The sequence below is a fragment of the Hordeum vulgare genome, chromosome 4H (genome assembly GCF_904849725.1).
Source record: "Hordeum vulgare subsp. vulgare chromosome 4H, MorexV3_pseudomolecules_assembly, whole genome shotgun sequence".
Lineage (NCBI taxonomy): Eukaryota > Viridiplantae > Streptophyta > Magnoliopsida > Poales > Poaceae > Hordeum > Hordeum vulgare.
Window position 1 is genome coordinate 459173288 of NC_058521.1, and position 17746 is coordinate 459191033.

At 44.1% G+C, this 17746-nt stretch overlaps 2 protein-coding genes and 1 pseudogene across 2 annotated transcripts; 2 read left to right on the forward strand and 1 right to left on the reverse strand.

The window, feature by feature from the left end:
* Positions 1–5519: 5519 nt before the first annotated feature.
* Positions 5520–5962, forward strand: LOC123450615 (annotated as a pseudogene).
* A 676-nt stretch (positions 5963–6638) lies between these two features.
* LOC123448952 (thioredoxin-like protein AAED1, chloroplastic) lies at positions 6639–9702 on the reverse strand. The gene is made up of 9 exons (XM_045126007.1): positions 9387–9702; positions 9128–9278; positions 8994–9039; positions 8578–8637; positions 8242–8278; positions 7420–7499; positions 7251–7342; positions 7083–7143; positions 6639–6984 (listed from the first exon to the last, which is right to left on the reverse strand). The coding sequence occupies exons 1-9, from the start codon at positions 9568–9570 to the stop codon at positions 6925–6927; spliced, it is 771 nt and encodes a 256-aa protein (XP_044981942.1). The 5' UTR covers positions 9571–9702; the 3' UTR covers positions 6639–6924.
* Positions 9703–9825: 123 nt separating this feature from the next.
* Positions 9826–16606, forward strand: LOC123448951 (uncharacterized protein YKR070W). Its single transcript, XM_045126006.1, has 11 exons — positions 9826–10068; positions 10685–10720; positions 11504–11577; positions 11742–11782; positions 11900–11971; positions 12056–12257; positions 12446–12541; positions 13677–13744; positions 13934–14135; positions 14382–14465; positions 16369–16606. Exons 1-11 carry the CDS (start codon positions 9858–9860, stop codon positions 16426–16428), a joined length of 1146 nt encoding a protein of 381 aa, XP_044981941.1. The 5' UTR covers positions 9826–9857; the 3' UTR covers positions 16429–16606.
* The last annotated feature ends 1140 nt before the right edge of the window (positions 16607–17746 follow it).

Here is a 17746-nt window from a genome sequence, read left to right on the forward strand (position 1 = left end):
CAAGTTTTCCTGTCTACTGGAATGGGCCTACGCTGATAATGGATAGGAGCTTTGCCATTGCCATTGCCCTGTGGCTTGGAGGGAGAACCTTTGTTAGGCGGAAAACCCTTCTTCTTTTCCTTCACATAGTTAAGAGAGCCACCATGTGAAGCCTTAATCCTCTCCTCCTCTTGTGAGCACATTGCGATGACCTTTTCAATATCCCAAGTCTCGGGCTGCATGTTGTAGTTGACTACAAAGGTCTCGAACTCCTTAGGCAATGAAGCCATAACCAGGTGGACAAGGAGAGCTGGTTTGATCTCCAGATCCGCATCCATAGGTTTTAGCTTAGCTGCCGTGTGGCTCATCCTAAGGATGTGCTCCCTTATGCCATGGCCACCACCATGGTAGCTCTCTGTCATCAGTTGTTTGATCAACTGGGTGGTATACGTCTTAGAAGAGCCAGTAAACTGACTCTTTATCTTGTTAAGCATTTCTTGTGCCGTAGGGCATTCAGCAATTGGTCCCACGATGGTGGTCTCAATGGTGTTCTTTATAAACGCCAAACATTTCTTGTTGGCATTTAACCATAGCATGTTGCGGATGGAGTGGGACATCACCTCTTTTTCATAACTTGATTGCTTTTTTTCCCAACTCTCATCATCCTCATCAGCCTCTCTGACTGGTTCTGCAGGTGCAGCTGGCTGTGGTTCCTCCAGAACCCAGTCCACCTCTACAATGCAGAGAGCCATGTCCACCTTCTTCCTCCACTCAGAGTAGTTGTCCCCTCTGAGTGTCAGAATTTCCTTGAGGCAGCTCATCAGATGGAAACCTCCTGAAATCACCAAATGAACTAAATCAGTATGACAATAATATGCATTAAATAACGTTGATTAAAATAAGCATACAATTTTCCATGCAAATAAATCCACATTACCGTTGGGCAAATGTTAGAAATAAAAGCATCTTTTTGCAATATGCAACATGACCGTGTGATTAAACAACGTCGGTCAGAATAACAACATGATCATATTCCATATTGCGTTTAGCAACGGAAAACGTGAAATAAAAAATCATACGCCCTTAACTTTGCAGAAAATTAATTCTGTCAATAATAATAAAATCATGAACTTTATTAATGCTTTTACAAAATTCATGAACTTTTCCTTTTCTGAGAAAGCTATTTTATTCTCAAAAATCTCTTTACTTTTCTTTACAGAAAAATAATATAACAATTCTGTAAATATTCACAGAAACTTTGAACATTTTTGCTTCTTCTTTCTAAACATATTTTCATAAGAAAAAATGCCTAAGAAATACTTTTAAATCTGCCTAAAAAGACAGAAACTGAGAATTCTTTAAATAAAGAAAAATGCCCGACTTGGGCTGGCCTAGCTCCCACCGGCCTGTGGCGTTTTTCTTTTGGGTCGGCCTCGGCCTGGCGCCTCCTCCCGCCGGTCTAGGCCGGCGCTGTCACTTGCGACCTGGTGGCCCGCCCTGGCCTAGGGTTTCTAGCGCAGGGAATCATGGCGTTGATTTGCATCGAACGGCTCCCCGTGGGTTTCGGATCGAACAAAAAGGGAGCAACCCGAGCCGGTCTGGGAAAACCTAAAACACTTCTGCCCAGCACCGCTCGGTACCTCGTTCCTCTCGGTTCTCTCGTCCCCGTCGCCCTGGCCTAACCGAGCACATCACCCACCCCGCTCGCGGGATGAGCCACAGCTCCGGTCGCCGGCGTCGGCAACGAGAGCGACCGCGCATCTCGCGCTCGCCCTTCTTGCCTGCTCGCCTCGGCCTCTTTCGCCCCACGCGCTCTCCTCTGGCCGTGGTTGGCCGGGCGGTGGCCGCCGGCCGTGGCGGCCGAAAGCCCCACACCGCGCGCACCCTCCTGCTGCAGGGCCGAGCCACTGTCTCGCGCGGCGGCCCTTGAGCCCCGCCGAGCGCATGCCGTGGCCGTTTTCTGTTCATGGTGGCCGCCTCTTGTCCTCGGAGCCATGGCGTTCCCCTCGCCGGCTGCGCATACTCCTTTCGGTGTGTGCTCCGCCGTCGAGCGGAAGGTCGTGGTTCCCGTTTCCCCTCTAGCCATGACGTGCAACCTTAGATCCCGTGGCGCCGTGGCCACCTCCTTCGCCGGTGGTGCGTTTCCCTTCGTGGAAGCGCACTGCCGTCGAACGTCGTGCTTGCGGTGCCCTTATTTTCTTTTTCCCTTAACAGAGAACAACCTCGGCATCATCCCCGTTCTTTTGCCGACGCGCGCGAGCACCTTCAAGGTGAACGCGCCACCGTCAAGGGAGCGGTGTTGATGCCCTTTGCCCGAAGGGCTGATGCTTTGTTTTGCATGTTTCCCCCTTATTTTGCTTTTCTTTTTCGGATTCGATCTGATTTTCTTCTTATCGATTTCGTGTTGGATCTTGATCCGAACTTTGCCTCCGAGGAGGTAGGTTCTTCTTCCCCACACCTCGGCTTGCCGATGCGTGTGAGGATCGAGAGGAACAGGCGCGGCCTTGCGGCGGCGCTTCTTTTCGGACGAGGCTTTAGGCCATCTTCGGTACTTGCCCATCTAGGGTTCATGTGGTGTGGGGAAGAAGAAATTTTCTTTTGTTTAACCGAATAGATCTTTGCCTAGCGGCTCATGATACCAATGTGTAAGCCGTAGATCGACTAGGCATAGATAGATCCGGTGTAACCCTTGTACTCACCTAATCCCGAGCCAGATGAACTCCCTGCGCTGGCCATCGGAGCGTTGAAGTCGTCGGTGACATGAGGGAAGGATGTAGACGAAGGTAGCGCTTTCCGTGAACATGCGCTAAACCCTAGATCGGAAGGGGATTTCGATGGGGAGTCTGGCGGCACGGTAAACCTCGTACCGTGCGCCCCGGCCACCATCATTTTATTTATAGCACAGGTCACGGGGGCCCACCAACCATAACGGGTTGGGCGTCCCCGATCAGGGCGCATGAATTAAGGGCCCGGTGGGCCCACATGGAAAAGATCAACCTAAGAGTGTGATCTCGGGCCGTGCGTGATGGCTTGATGCGTGCGTTTGTGGGTTGATGATTGGGTGCTCGAGGCTGCGTGGTAGGTGCGTCCTGGAGATGATGCAATGGCTTGTGCGCGGATGGATCGATGGTGCCTCGTCCCCTTCCTGACTAGGAATTTGGATGCTTTGGTATTTATTAGCAAAAGGGTGTGTGCGTTGCAAGGGAAGAAAAATAATTATAATTTTTAAGGATGCTGATCCTTAAAATTTTAGGACATTTTTTGAAATGCATGAACATTTATTGAATTAGCAAACATTTTTTTCAATTGCACTCAAAAAATAATACACAAACTTTCTTCTCAAAATCATGGACTTTTATTGTTTTCACCAACATTGTTCTCAAAATTATGAACATTTTTCTGAATATGGGAATACTTTTACAAATATCCCAAGCATTTTTTGAATTCAAAAACATTTTATGTTTTCTTCAAAATTCTCAGTTTTAGAAGTGGCAAAAGTTTTTCAAAAGTCGATATTATTTAAATTTTAAAAAAATGGAACAGAAAATGAAAATAAAAAATGAGAGTAAAAACAGAGGCACGAACTGTTTTTAAGATTTTTACACGGACTTTTGTTTAAAATTATTGACTTTTTTCATTTTACAGACATTTTCTAAAAATTTAAGCATTTTTTGTATATGCAAACTTTTTTCAAAACTCCTGAGTAATTTTTGAATTCTCAAAAAAATTATGTTTTTTAATATTTTATTTCAAAATTCTCAGTTTCTTAAATTTAAAAAAAGTTATTTGAAGTTCTAAATTATTTAAAGTAGAAAAACATGGAACTGAAAAGTAAAATAAAAAAACTAAACTAAAAGAACAGGCGGTCACGCATGGGCCGACCCAAATAGGTGTGCTGCATCTTTTTTCAATGCCCAGAGCGTAATATAGGAGGTGCCTGCATGGACCGGCCCAGTCCAGAGATTTTCCTGTTTAAAACGTTTTCTATGACTTATAAGTGGCAATTTTGGGTAATTTTCATCAACTTTATAGGCAATGTTAATGACGGACGACAGAAGTACTAATTGCTTTATTAGTACTAGTACAAATGCTCGTGCGTTGCATCGGGCAAAAAAAAGAACACAACATGCTTCATGTGCCATTATGCATTATTTTTTTATATCTGATAGCAAAAGAATATGTTCGTTGCAACTCGGAACGTCCGTGCTTTGTTTCAGAGAAAACACAAAGACTCCTAGTCCGCCACATGCGTCAGCAGATCGGGCAGACCGGAAATCGCAAGCTCCTCCTCGTCCCTTAAAATCGTGATCAAGACAAAATATGACAGGATCAACATCTGGATAATTAGATACTGAGCAGAACTGAGGTTCCTGAACATCGAAAGATAAACTCTGCCAACAGGAAATGTAGTCAGTAATAATTTCATCTGGTAATAGCTGGAGACCTAGAATTTCAGCACAAAATACATTTATCTCATGCATTCAATTATGTTAAAAGACCTATGCAGGCAGAAGATCAAACTTACACATTAAATAATGGCATGCCTAGAAAAGAAATAGATAGATAAACTGGATAGTAATAAATAAAGGTCGACATTTTGACATATCATGTAGTAACTCCAACTGACAAAATAAGATACTGGGCCTAGGTTTCTGCCGCAGATATTCTGGCTTGTAACTCCACAGTGACTGACTGACTGGTACAACAACTAACTAACCCCCACGTACAGTCTAACTGGGTCTGCAGCTGACTACTAACATTAGCTATTAATCAGCATATTCTCCCTAACGTGCAAACCTTGGACAGTATGCAATACCCATAGTCAATCGAAAAAAATGATGTTAAAGTCAATTAAATCTGCAAGATAAGGTGAGTTCTTTACCTTCGAAAAGAGATTCACTAAAGTCCGGACATTCTGGTCATTTCCACTGATGACTTGTTTGATATCAGCGTATGTGCAGCCAACTTTAGACAACTCCCTTTTCAAAGAGTGATATCTGACCTTTGCTTGCAGGTCCTTCCATTGTGTCTTGCCAATTCCAAAGAGGTTGAACAGCACAAATGCTACTTGGCTCCTACCATGCAAACCAGATATCTGGAATCTGACCGAGGTGCATGGGGCTTCTGATTCCTTAAAAGCATTCAGCCCAGAATCCTTATTGAAGCTTCCGACAAGTGAACAGAAAAGAGATACAAGCAAGTCTCAAGAAGCAAGTGTTTCAAACCTAAAGTATCATCAACAAGAAGTATGTCCAGACATACGGCAAGCCATAAGGTAATCAATGAACCATGCTGAGGGTGAACGAAAGTACTAGGAAGCCAAGCACTGCAGGCTTCCGAAATTAACTTGTAAACAAATTTAAGTGGAAGGCTTACTACCAATATGACATATTTCAATGCAGCACCAGTTTCAGTATCAGCCTCCCTGCCAGTGGCTGAGGCAAGAACCGCTGCAGAACTTGCTCTGATTTTAAGATGTGAATCATGTTCTGAAATGTTGACAAAACCATTCCTTCTCCTTTCGAGGCCGACCGGTCGAGATGTACCAGGCGATCCCGTATAGCGCGGGCCGGCTGCCGGCGTGGCCGCGGCGGTCCGAGCAGGCCGAGGCCGAGGGCGCGCCGGCGAGGGGCGACGGTGGGGAGGCGGTGAGGCGGGCGGTGGCGGAGAGCCCGGTGCTGGTGGTGGGGAGGCGCGGGTGCTGCCTCAACCACGTGGTGAAGCGGCTGCTACAGGGGCTCGGGTGAACCCCGCCGTGCACGAGGTCGCCGACGAGGCCGAGCACGCCGCCGCGGTCACCGGGGACGAGGCCGTCGTCGCTCTGCCCTCTCCTTTTGAGTCCGACCGGTCGAGATGTACCAGGCGATCCCGTATAGCGTGGGCCGGCTGCCGGCGTGGCCGCGGCGGTCCGAGAAGGCCGAGGCCGAGGGTGCGGGCAGCCAGGAGGGCGTGCCGGCGAGGGGCGACGGCGGGGAGGCGGTGAGGCGGGCGGTGGCGGAGAGCCCGGTGCTGGTGGTGGGGAGGCGAGGGTGATTGCGAGGGGGTTCACGTAAAAGCGAAACGTTTTTTAACTCACAAAAGGACCGCGGGTTGAATAGCCGAAAACATAAGGACTTTTTTGCAAAACCGCCAGCGACGTACGGCAGAACCGATCCGTGATTTATTATTAGGGGAGATTAGTAGGTAAAGATAAAGATAAAGATAGGCAGCTAGAGAATGCAAGGCGCCGGGCCAGCTCCCGTCGTTCCGATATTTGTGGACGGGATATAGGTGCTGATCGGTTTAAGATGATCACGGCGGTGGTTCAACCCCTCGTCCAAGTCAATCGGCTCCTTGATTAACAAGGCTGCAAAACAAAGCACAAGAAAATATTCGTGTACTTTTTTTTACATTGAAAATATTCGTGTACCTGGGTCGCTTGTACTTCCTCTTGTAAACTGGGGTAGTATAAAAGTGTTTAGATCATTACTTTAGTTATCTAAACACTTTTATATTAGTTTACAGAGGAACGGAGGACATGTTTGCTACCGGAACGTCACCGATTCGGTCAAGTCTAAGCTTAAGCATGTCTCTTGCATATATGTGTAGCCAGCCGCCGGCCGCGTACCCGAATACACGTATTCAAACGCGGCCGCAATGCAGCCGACTCGCTGTGCAAGTGCAATGAACAGTATCTTTATATAAATTCGTGCAGCAGGTTTACTAGGGTTTATACAAATACACCCAAAGCATCGCACACGCTATGTTCTCTGGTTCATATGCTTTCACCGGCACTGGAGTACTGGACAAGTGTTGCCGAGGCTCGGGGGTTACTAAAACCTGGGACTGGTCATCTATGCACCCCACTCCACTAGTACGACTATATACGACAACATGTGGCAGTGGGTATACTAAAGGAGTTCTATTCTTATTTCTAATTTCTCAGATCAAAGCAATACTAAAGATCTAGGAACAACAAGCTCTCAAAACATCCTCCATTTCAGGGTCATCTCCAGCTTCTTTGTCCTGTTGAAGGATTACACAACACAAAGTTACAACCAGTAATTCACCATCCAGCGAATGATCAAATGGAAAATGGTGCCACCAAGGGCTTGCTTACTGACCTTGTGGATGTAGGAGATGTTGTCGATGCCTGGGCCTGCAACAAGGAGGCCCCCTTGATACCTAAGAAAGATAGACAATTGTTCCTCAAACTGATCCACCACTAACCAATGCTCCGAAGAGAATTACTATATCAGAGCTCCAACAGCCAAAGCAACGCCAAAACATACCATCCGCCTTTCGTCCTGGTGTTCTTTTCAAATGACAGTTCCCAGTCCTGCCTGTACCCTTCCCTGTACAGCTGTATAATCTTCAGACCCGCCTGCGACATGATGGATGTTTACGTATCTGTCGATGAACAGAAACTACACAATAGGAAAGTTATCCAGTAGGAGTTACCGATGGAGTGAATGTTGAGAACAAGCCATTGGCAAATTCCAGAGCCCTATATGATGAGTAATCCGGATCGGCATATACTTCTGCAAAGTGTTATTGTCAGATTTGTATAGTGGAACAATTCCCACAAATTGCCCAATCCGAATCAACATCGGTATGATTTATAGTCAAATACCTTTAACGAGTGATATAAATAATTTTCATTTTCATTTTCTTAAGAACTATAGTATTAATAAACCAAAATGTTTCGTCAACAACTCATTTTCTTGTATAGTTAAGCTGCCCCTGTTGCACAGTTACTGAGAACTTGTAAAATTTGAGCTTTAGGAGCACTCTGCGCAAAGCGTTTCATGGGAAAAGGTTCATAATCAAGAGAACTGGTTTCATGAGACACTAGTTATTTGAAGGCCAAAATACTGTTGCATAAAAAAGGTTCCACCTACTTTCAGAACCTAAGTGGAACATGCTTTCAACATATACTAATGCATCACAACACTGAATCATTGGTACCAGTGGAGGAGCATGAACCAAAATGTAGAGACGGCCAATAAATTATGCTACATGATACTAGCAAACTATTGCTAACTTCCTTCTAGTTGGTGTATAAGTAGAAAGTAATGATACTTAGTAGTGGGACTTTTATTTAAAAGAGGGACTAGGGTGATATAATGATAGTTAATAGTGGGTTTTTCATTTAGAAGGGGCGCCAGGGCCCACTTATCACAATAAGCTCCGGCCTCGGCTGCTACCACTTCAATCTACTATACTAGCATGTTAACATTGTTATAGGCGTACAAGTCGATGTATAATTGTATTTACTCTTACCTCCTTTGAATTTGGTTTGATCAGAAAACGCCTTTGCCTGGATCAGTAAAAATACAGTATTATTCCATCAACCATTGACATGATAGATTATCTACAATTAAAATGGACTCCATCTATCAAATAACTAATTCAATCAACCACCAGAACACTCATGAGTTTGCAACTCCTCTTCGTGATAAACGTAACCGTTGATTCATGGTTACTTCAGGAATACACCAAACACAATACCACATCAAACACCAGTGCGTATTATCCTTACCGTCCACATTAGCCTTATTTTATTTCACAACCACCAAATACACCAAAAAAGAAGTGTTCTCACAGTAGAGCACATACCTGTTCAACAGTACCTGGTCCGATTAAAACAAGAGAAACTCCTGCAGCTTCCATTGCCTCCTGAATGAAGATCAAACATACAAAAAAGAACAGTTTACAAAAGGCATACACTGAATTCAGGAGCTACATAAGCTAATGAAACTGAACACATAACGTTAAGTTTTGCGTTAACTAACTTAGGAAGGCCTTATGCTGTGCGGAATTACTGAAACATCTGGGCAGCCAAACATTGAGCAGGTGTTAGTACGTTACCCATGGGCCATGACCTCTGAAACAGGGGGGTTCATTTTTGTTCAATGGACCTTGGCAAATGACAAGCGACAGAATGCATAGCTTTGAGCAGTTGACGGCATTTCGTATGTTCCTCTATCACTAGTAATTAACAAAGTGGGGAATCAATGAGACATCGAATTGACCTGCTTAGCTGCCAGAAGGTCGGCCCTCTTCCGGCATAGCACACACCTGCAAATAACCAGCACCAATCATCTCAGCTACACAAAATAATCGCCGTAGCTCGACAAATAATCCGGACAGAAACAGTGAAATCCACCCGAAATGGCGGGCGAACGCAACCACGGCCTTCCTGTCCTTCCACAGATCAACGACGGGCACCGCCTTCCCGCTCAGGTCGAGCACCTCCACCCCCTGCAGCGACCTCACGAGCCCCTCCGCCGGCGCCGAAGCAGCCTCCGCGGCGCTCCCTGCGAATCGCGCCGATCATGTTAAGCGCGCGTGCGTGTGGCTTTCACAGATCGAGCTGAACAGCATCATATAAGCGACCAGTGTGACCGACGGAGGTCGCGGGATACCTATGGCTCCGGGCTTGGTGGCCGGGTGAAGGTGGCGCAGCCGCTGCTGCTGGTTGGTGAGGTGGCCGGGCCGGTAGTTCGCGCGGCAGAGGCTCGGCCCGGTCGCGGCCGGGGTGAAAAGCGGTGCAGCCAGTCGCGGGCCGGCAGTCGCGCGCGGCACGGTGAGCAGCGAGTGCGCGGCCATGGCGGTGGGCGCCGGTGGCGAGCGGAGTTTGGGTGGTGACCAACGGGCGGTTGTGCGGCTGTCACTGCCCCGAGAGTTGGCCTTGGAACCGGAGCTGGAAGAAGAAGAGGGCGCGGCGCTGCTGCGGGACGCCGGCCCGCCACGTCTTGTGCTGCGGCACACACATCACACAGCGGGTGGTGGCCCGCACGTCAGCGACCGCGGAAATAAAGAGCCCGGAACTCTTTTTTTTTGGTTGCGAAAAAGGAGTCCACAATTCGCCACGCCTCGTCGCGTTCTCTGACGGCATGAGGGGCTTCCGCTCCGCTCTCGCTCTCGCGGCGGCGCGGACGCGGGTGGAGCTCCAGGGCACGCGCGGCCGCCGACTGTCCCACTGCGCCGCGGCGCCGGCGAGGCCTTCCTTCGGCATCGCCTTCGACATTGACGGGGTCATCCTGCGCGGCCGTAGCCCCATCGGGGGCTCGCCGCAGGCCATCCGACGCCTCTACTCCGACGATGGTAATCCCGTGCTTCTTGCACTCTGCTGGCATTTGGTTGAATCAGTTTGTATTGTACTACATATAAGAAGATCAAGAAGGGAGCGTTTCGTCCGTACTTGTGCAGGCGGATTGGCAACGTGTGCTAGGTGCCTTTGCGTTATTTCATCAAACAGGTCCTAGGCACTAGGTTTGTGCTTGGGCGTGGTGTTCATGCGGATTATGTTAATTTATAAAACTTATAATACATAAAAGATATTTGTGCTGTGCACTACTAATAACTGTGTTTGTAAACAGATGACTTCCGAAAGAGCATGTAGTCAAACTTATGAAACTTATAATACATAAAAGATATTTAGGTTGCTCAGGGGAAATAACTCCAGTAGATCGTCATGAAATATACTTCATAGCAACATAATTTTCTAATTTTCTTACTACCATATTCATACTGGAAGTGGAAGTCATGATCAAAGCTGCATGAAACACCACGAACGGAGGGAAGGAGTAATAGATTGCTGAACACTTATGCTGCATCAGTATGTTTTAAAAAAAAAATATGCTGGCAATGATAGTAAATTAATGCCCTACCATATGGTGCTTAGTAGCTTGTGGATCATCATTCGTTGCCTCTTTTTCAGGTACCCTGAAGGTTCCTTTTCTGTTCTTGACCAACGGTGAGCAGTTCACTATGTCCTATAGCACATCCTGTTTATCTAAAATGGTTGCAATGATTTCTATATATAGTGATGGATTGCTTCTGTTATTTAGATCAATATCAGGCCTGTTAATTTTAACACGAACTGAATGTTGGCTTAACTCTTATAATCAGGTTAATATCTTCCTGTACTACAACTAAACCAGTTGCATGCATGATGTTTTCCAATATATGTCACTATATTGTAGCCAGTGGCGGCGCCGGTGTCGCAACCCTGTGGAGGTCAAATACGCAATTATGTGGTTACACCGTTCTTAGTGTTAATTTCATGAAATTTCACTAGCATAATGTGATTTGCAAAAAATATAAAAAAATGGCGCAACCCTGTGGGTTCAAATACACAATTATATATGAAAGTTACACCATTCTTAGTGTTAATTTCATGAAATTTCATTAGCATGATGTGGTTTGCAAAAAACAAAAGACCCACAGCCCTAACATGGCACCACCTGTATTATGGGGTTATCTTAACTCACATGGATTCAGCCTTACAAAAATTGAAATGCTGAGGTTGACTTGTCTATTTTGGTTATAGAATAATGCTGAACTATCTGGATAATTAAGAGGCAATGTTTCCTACAGGAAGAATGTTTTACAATGTTGAACAGTTATTTTTTCATACCCATCCTATGTTTAAGGGTTTTGTACTTTGTACAGTGAGGCACGGTGATGCTTACCAGTTCTCAGTTATATTACCAAATCTCGTTATTGATATTATTAAGATTTTTCAATTTGTTGGCAGGAGGTGGTGTTCCAGAGCATAAAAGAGCCCTAGAGTTAAGTGAGCTTTTGGGAGTTAACATCTCTCCAGCACAGGTATTTACACTATCATCATGGCTCATTATTCATTGCTTATGAACAGTCAGTCATACACAACATTAGACTTTTAACTAACAATTAACACAACACAGTTTAATGAAAAAGAATATCTGCATCTGTTTCTATGTTAATTTCTGCCTTTTTTTGTGATGATGATGCAGGTTGTGCATGGCCATTCTCCTTACAGAGAGCTGGTGAAGCGGTATAGCATTGAAGTACATAAGTAGTCTTTAAGTTCTGTCTATGGATAACGTTTGTGATTTTCACCCATGAAATTTTATTCCTGAACGGAATATACAACGGTTTCCTGTTACTACAGTTTTGAAGATGATCTTATTGTTGCTGTTGGAAAAGGAGAGCCTGCAGCAGTGATGGCTGAGTATGGTTTTAGGTAATCCTTAATGTTGCTTTTAAGTATTACGACCGTAGTGAAATTTGTTGTGTGTATTTCTCATGAATTGTTTGTTATGTGCAGAAAGGTTCTATCTATAGATGACTATTCATCATATTTTAAGGAAATTGACCCCCTAGCTCCTTTCAAAAAATGGAAAGTGGGAGAATCAAACTGTGAAGACTTTATGTCTGAAAAATTGCATCGACCATATGATGTTTACCAGGAGAGAGTTAAAGGAGTGTTTGTTGTCAGTGACCCTGTTGATTGGGGTAGAGATCTACAGGTAGTCTACTCTATGTTTCATTATTGTAAAATCTTCTTGAGCCATTTTTTAATCTTCTTGGAAACAGTAACCGTGTGAGTTATAAATGTTCACTTCTATAGACATGCATGCAAAGTGCCATGTTTATGTTTTTCAGTTGAAGTGGTTGGCATGCATACATTAAATTGTTTGTCGATTATATGTTAAAGGTACTTTGTGACATCTTGTCAACTGGTGGACTTCCTGGAAATGGAAAAGGAGATCAACCTCCTTTGTATTTTTCGGCTGATGATCTTGAATATCAGGTATGAGGAGTTCGTTGTGTATAGCCCGTTTCTAAAATGTCATATTTCTGAACAGAGGAAGTATCAAATCTTAATATGTAGTTTGGTGGTGTCATTATAGAAATTGGGGCATCCCACGCATTCTTTCCATTAATGGGCTCAATTTAATACAGATTAGTTGACCTGTCAGCTTACTTTCAGATTTAGGGACTTAATGTACAGGTTCAAGGATTTCAGTTCGTATCTCAATTAAAGGCCCTACTTGTTTAGACTTGACATTAATGGTAGAAGAAACAGATTTAAGGTCATTTCACCATTTGCATAGGTGGAGGAGTGTATGTGTCGGTTTTAGCCGAAGCATTGTGTCATGTGGGGATCTACGCATCAGAGGAGGCAGCATGCGTCCAGACCTCCAGCTGAACAGGCTAAGGAATCCTAGTACTAGTTGGCTACCTCTATAGAGGCTGGCCTTACTCATCATAGGACTCAAAGGCAAAGTTGGACTAGGACTCTTCCCTAAACTGAACGTGCAACTACTAAGACACTTGTAGGACACGTCGGATTCCTTAGCCTAATCAGCTGGAGATCTGGATGCATGGTGCCTCAGGTGAGAAAAGAAGAATGGTTTAAATGGATTTGTATGGTTCAGAATTGTAGCTGTGTACCCTTCACAGCTGATTTCAACTCCTGGCATTGACAGTTAATTACAACTCATTTCCATCTGTACATGGTTCACCCCCATGCTTGCTATGTACTACAGACAATATCTCTCTTCCATGATTTTGAACTGATTCTCTTCCAGATGATTTATCTCACTTGCATCCCTTTGTCTCTTTATCAACCAGAGGATGACCTGTATAAGTTGTATCTCAGCCCATACAAAGTAAGAGTGCTGGCCAAAACTTCAAACAAAAGGCAGAAGCATTTTTCTATTCTCTTTTGCTCCGTTCTTTAAAAATTGGCACACGAATCTGCTTTGTCAATATATTTAAAATGTGTAAAGTTTGAAGGTATGATAATGTATTAGGAAGGGGGTCACCGTGCCACACGATGAACTCATTGCAGGGAAATACTCTGATTGATGTTCAGGTTCCGTGCATGCATATGTAAGGTAACTGCTAGCAAATTATAATTTGTTTGGGATCTCCTATGGCAGGCTGCATTTCCTTCTGAGCGGCTTGGGATGGGTGCCTTCCGGATTGCACTTGAAAGCATCTTCAATCAGTAAGCCAATATACTATATACTCCCTCCGTCCCAAAATAACTGTCTCAAGCTTAGTACAACTTTGTACTAGAACTAGTACAAAGTTGAGACACTTATTTTGGGACGGATGGAGTAATTAATTAACTGTATGTCTAAGCACATATATGTTAAATACTACTTATCTGTCTCCTGTTAACTTAAATTTGCAGAGTTAATGATATTCCGCTGAAGTATATATCTTATGGGAAGCCTAATCCATTCGTGTTCAAGAATGCAGCTAGTATACTCCAAAAAATTGTTATGGGTATCTATCCAAATTCACAGCTGACAAATGAAGTACAAGACCATCAGTTCTCTACTATCTACATGATCGGTGATAATCCTAAAGTTGATATCAATGGAGTTTTGAAGGTTAGCCTATGCTATGACACCTCTTATTCTTCCAATAAAGGAAATCACTGCTTCCAGCGGTTGACAGCGTTAGGAAGTTGAGCACTTCTCAGTCTGTCCTTCGTAGTATTTGTGAACTCACGGTTGAACAGTTAGCATGCAATCCTACAAAATAATGTGTCACCTGCATTTATCCGAAGACAGCATTTACCTTGTTGATTGAATTCTGGCAAGAGATGCTAATATTGATAAATTTACACTTTGCAGGCTGGCCCCCCTTGGTCGTCTGTCCTTACTAGGACTGGTGTGTTTAGGGGAAATGATAATGATCCAAAGTTTCCTGCTGATTTGGTATGTATACTGGTGATTCTCTAGTTGGAACTTATGGATGTTTCGTCATCTGCAACAAATGTTGTCAGCTAAATTTATGTATAACTGATAGTAGTTTCAGTCTGAAATCTGAATAACCATAAGGCAGTTGTCATGTTTCTTGACCTCGATGTCTTCTACACTTCCCCTATAGTACATCAGTTCACCCAACTTGCACGAGTTCATTTGACTTCATTCTATAGTACATCAGTTCACACAACTAGCAACTCACTCTGGAGCTCTGTTCTTCATGCAGTGATGCCACCACACAATCGTGTACTATGTTTGAAATCAAGATTAGCGGGTCGTCGGCCGGCTTTCGCCCATTTCTTTCAAATACCGAAAACAGGCTTTCACCCATTATTTTAGGCTAGATAGATTCAGTCAATTTCATTGCTTAGTCCACCATTCTGTGTCACCTATTGGTTCTTAGTTTGTTGATATAAACGAGTTGTAAAAGCATGAAATACCCACTTAGAAATTGTTTAGTACTGTCTTGATCGGTCAAATCAACTTAGTGGCAACGGACAGCAACGATCAAATCCTGTCTATTACTCCCTTGATTAGTCCAATCAAGCAGTAATTAGTATCCTGCTGCGATTGTGTCGGCAACCTACTGCATTTACTTTTGTCTGTTGGGGAGGGGGGGGGGGGGGTGGCATCAGTTGCTGGACATGATAAAATGGCTTTTCTTTGCAGCTTCACTGTGATGTTGCGGCTTTACCTGTACAACCTACAGCTTGATGCTTTCGCGTTTTACCTCCTTTGTTCGAAAATATAAGCCGTGTTGGACTTAAACAGTCTCCAATGCATTCGACTAGTACTATTTAACTTAGCATGGTACTAAAAATACTAGGTCAGTATATAACATTAAATGATTTCACAAAAATACATGAAATGACATAATTTTACATTACCAATTATTTACTTTTGTGTAGATTAGTGGTCAAAGTTTTATAGTGTTGACTCCAAGCATAATAATGCCCGTTAAATTCTGGGATGGATGTAGTAATATTTTGTTACTGCACAACTGTTATTGTCACTGCTTAAGGGCCATATGGTTAGCTTTAAAGTTTTAGAGTAGACCAAGCTAAAGAAATTCTAGTTATTAAGATTATTATGGCTCATCATATAGTTCAATCTGCTATTTAACTTTAGCATCTATTTTATGCTAGTCCAATTCCAAGGTAAGATATTTATCTTACCATGCTTGAATGAGTGTAAAGATAGTACTCCCTCCGTCCCAAAATAAGTGTCTCAAGTTTAATGCAATTTTGTACTAAAGCTAGTATAAAGTTGAGACACTTATTTTGGGACGGAGGGAGTAGTTTTGTAAAACTAGATAATTTGCCTGCCCAAATGTGAAAAAGTAACTCATAAAAGGTTAGTTTTGCTATTGTTGTGATCTATACAAGTAGCTGGTTATGGTTCTGCTCCCAAAGGAAGTGTAACGTAAATGTTTGTTTGGATCTTGTCTTCTGTAGTCTATCAACAATATGTACAATGTTTAATTTACAAGCACCGTGATGCCATCTCCCGTCACACGTGTGACACATCCAGTACTCAATGTTTTGTACTTTTGGAGTGTACCATGGCAGCAGAACGATAACCATAAACTAATGCTCTAAGCCATTAAGCATGGGAAGTACACCAAGTATGCTGGGAGATGGCATAAAAGAAGGATTTGCAGTAGTGTGTAAATAAAAGGAGCAGTATACACGTTTGATAAACTACAGAAAACAGCATCCACTCAAAAACTTTGTGTGATAAATGTCACCTCTTTTGGGAGCAGAACCATAACGACAAATTATCCATTGCTGTGATATCATGTTTGTGTATTGGCTTGCTGTTCTAACAGAAAACTGCACTTATTTATTTCTTACAGGTTGTTGATACTGTTGACGAGGCCGTCAGTTGTATTCTGGAAAAGGAATGTATACGGTGACATTGTTGTGATGAAGCCTGCGCATCTATTCTCAATGTTATTTGGCACGCTTGGCACATTTGCCCTTTTTTTGTCTAGCAAAGTTGGAACGTAGTGCTGGCTAGAGTCCCGTCTCTAATTCATTGTACTATACAGATATGCCCTGGAGAGGAAAATGCACCCGCCTATTTTGATAAAACTAGAAAGCGTTTGCAATACTCCATCCGTCACGATTTAGAAGACACGCTTGAAAATCTCTGGGACCAAGGCAGTCATCGATTGGTTGTGAGATGTAGCAGGTGTAAATGCTAATGCGCCTAATCAACTGAGAAAGTAATAGTACTAATGCCTGAGCAGCAAATTGGGAGAGTGAGTGCATGACTAGTACTAATTAATAAGAGTAATTGCTTTCGCGCCTTAAACCTTGTTTATTTTGAAAACGCATGTAAGTTTAATTGTGCCTTCTAAACCGTGACGGAGGGAGTAGCAATGATGCCTTGACCTGAGGCCCGTCGCTTGTTGAGTAAATAGGCAATTTTTCGAATAGATTAATCCAAGAAATAATTACTAACACGGCATTGACTAGATTCATGACACGCTGATTATGGAGCATACTAGCAAGTACTACGCATATAGCGGAATCATCTACGCATATAGCTAGTACTACTAGGGCAGAAATAAACAGGAGCGTGATAAACGGGTTATACCCTTCGATTGGTCAGTTGGCCTTAGCAGCAGCGTTGGCGGCGGCAGCATCCTTTACCGCCTTCTTTTTGGCTTCGGCCTTCTCGCGGACGAGACGGTCGGCTTCGCTTGGTGAAGACCTGGCGATGACGAGGGTGACGCGAACGTAGACGAAGTAGACGGACGGAGGCGAGCAGTCGCGTGATTGCTTCCCAAAAACCTATTCGTCCTCTCCCGTACAGGATCCGGAGAGGCGGGGTTTTAGAGGCATGCTCTCCTGTTGACCGTGTACGCGGTGAACGGGACGGAGTCCCCGACGGCAACAACAGCAAAGGAACGAGCGCATGAGGCAGAGGTGATCTGATCTTGTGTTGGTTAGGGTTGGCTTTAGCCCTGCTTATAAAGGCGGTGGGCGGCAGAGGGGGAGTGCGTGAGTGCCTCTTCTCTTCTCACTCTCCAATAGCATGTAGAAGATAGACCCTTATAAAGGGGCCCAACTTCTTCTCTACTAGCGGGGTGGGACTAAACTTCCCACCACCACCTTGTCATCCCACCACCTACATGGACCCTTGGAGATTTCTGAAATTGTCTTATGGGCCTAAGGCCCATCATAGATTTCAACAATCCCCCACCAGATCTCAAGGGCACATCGTGT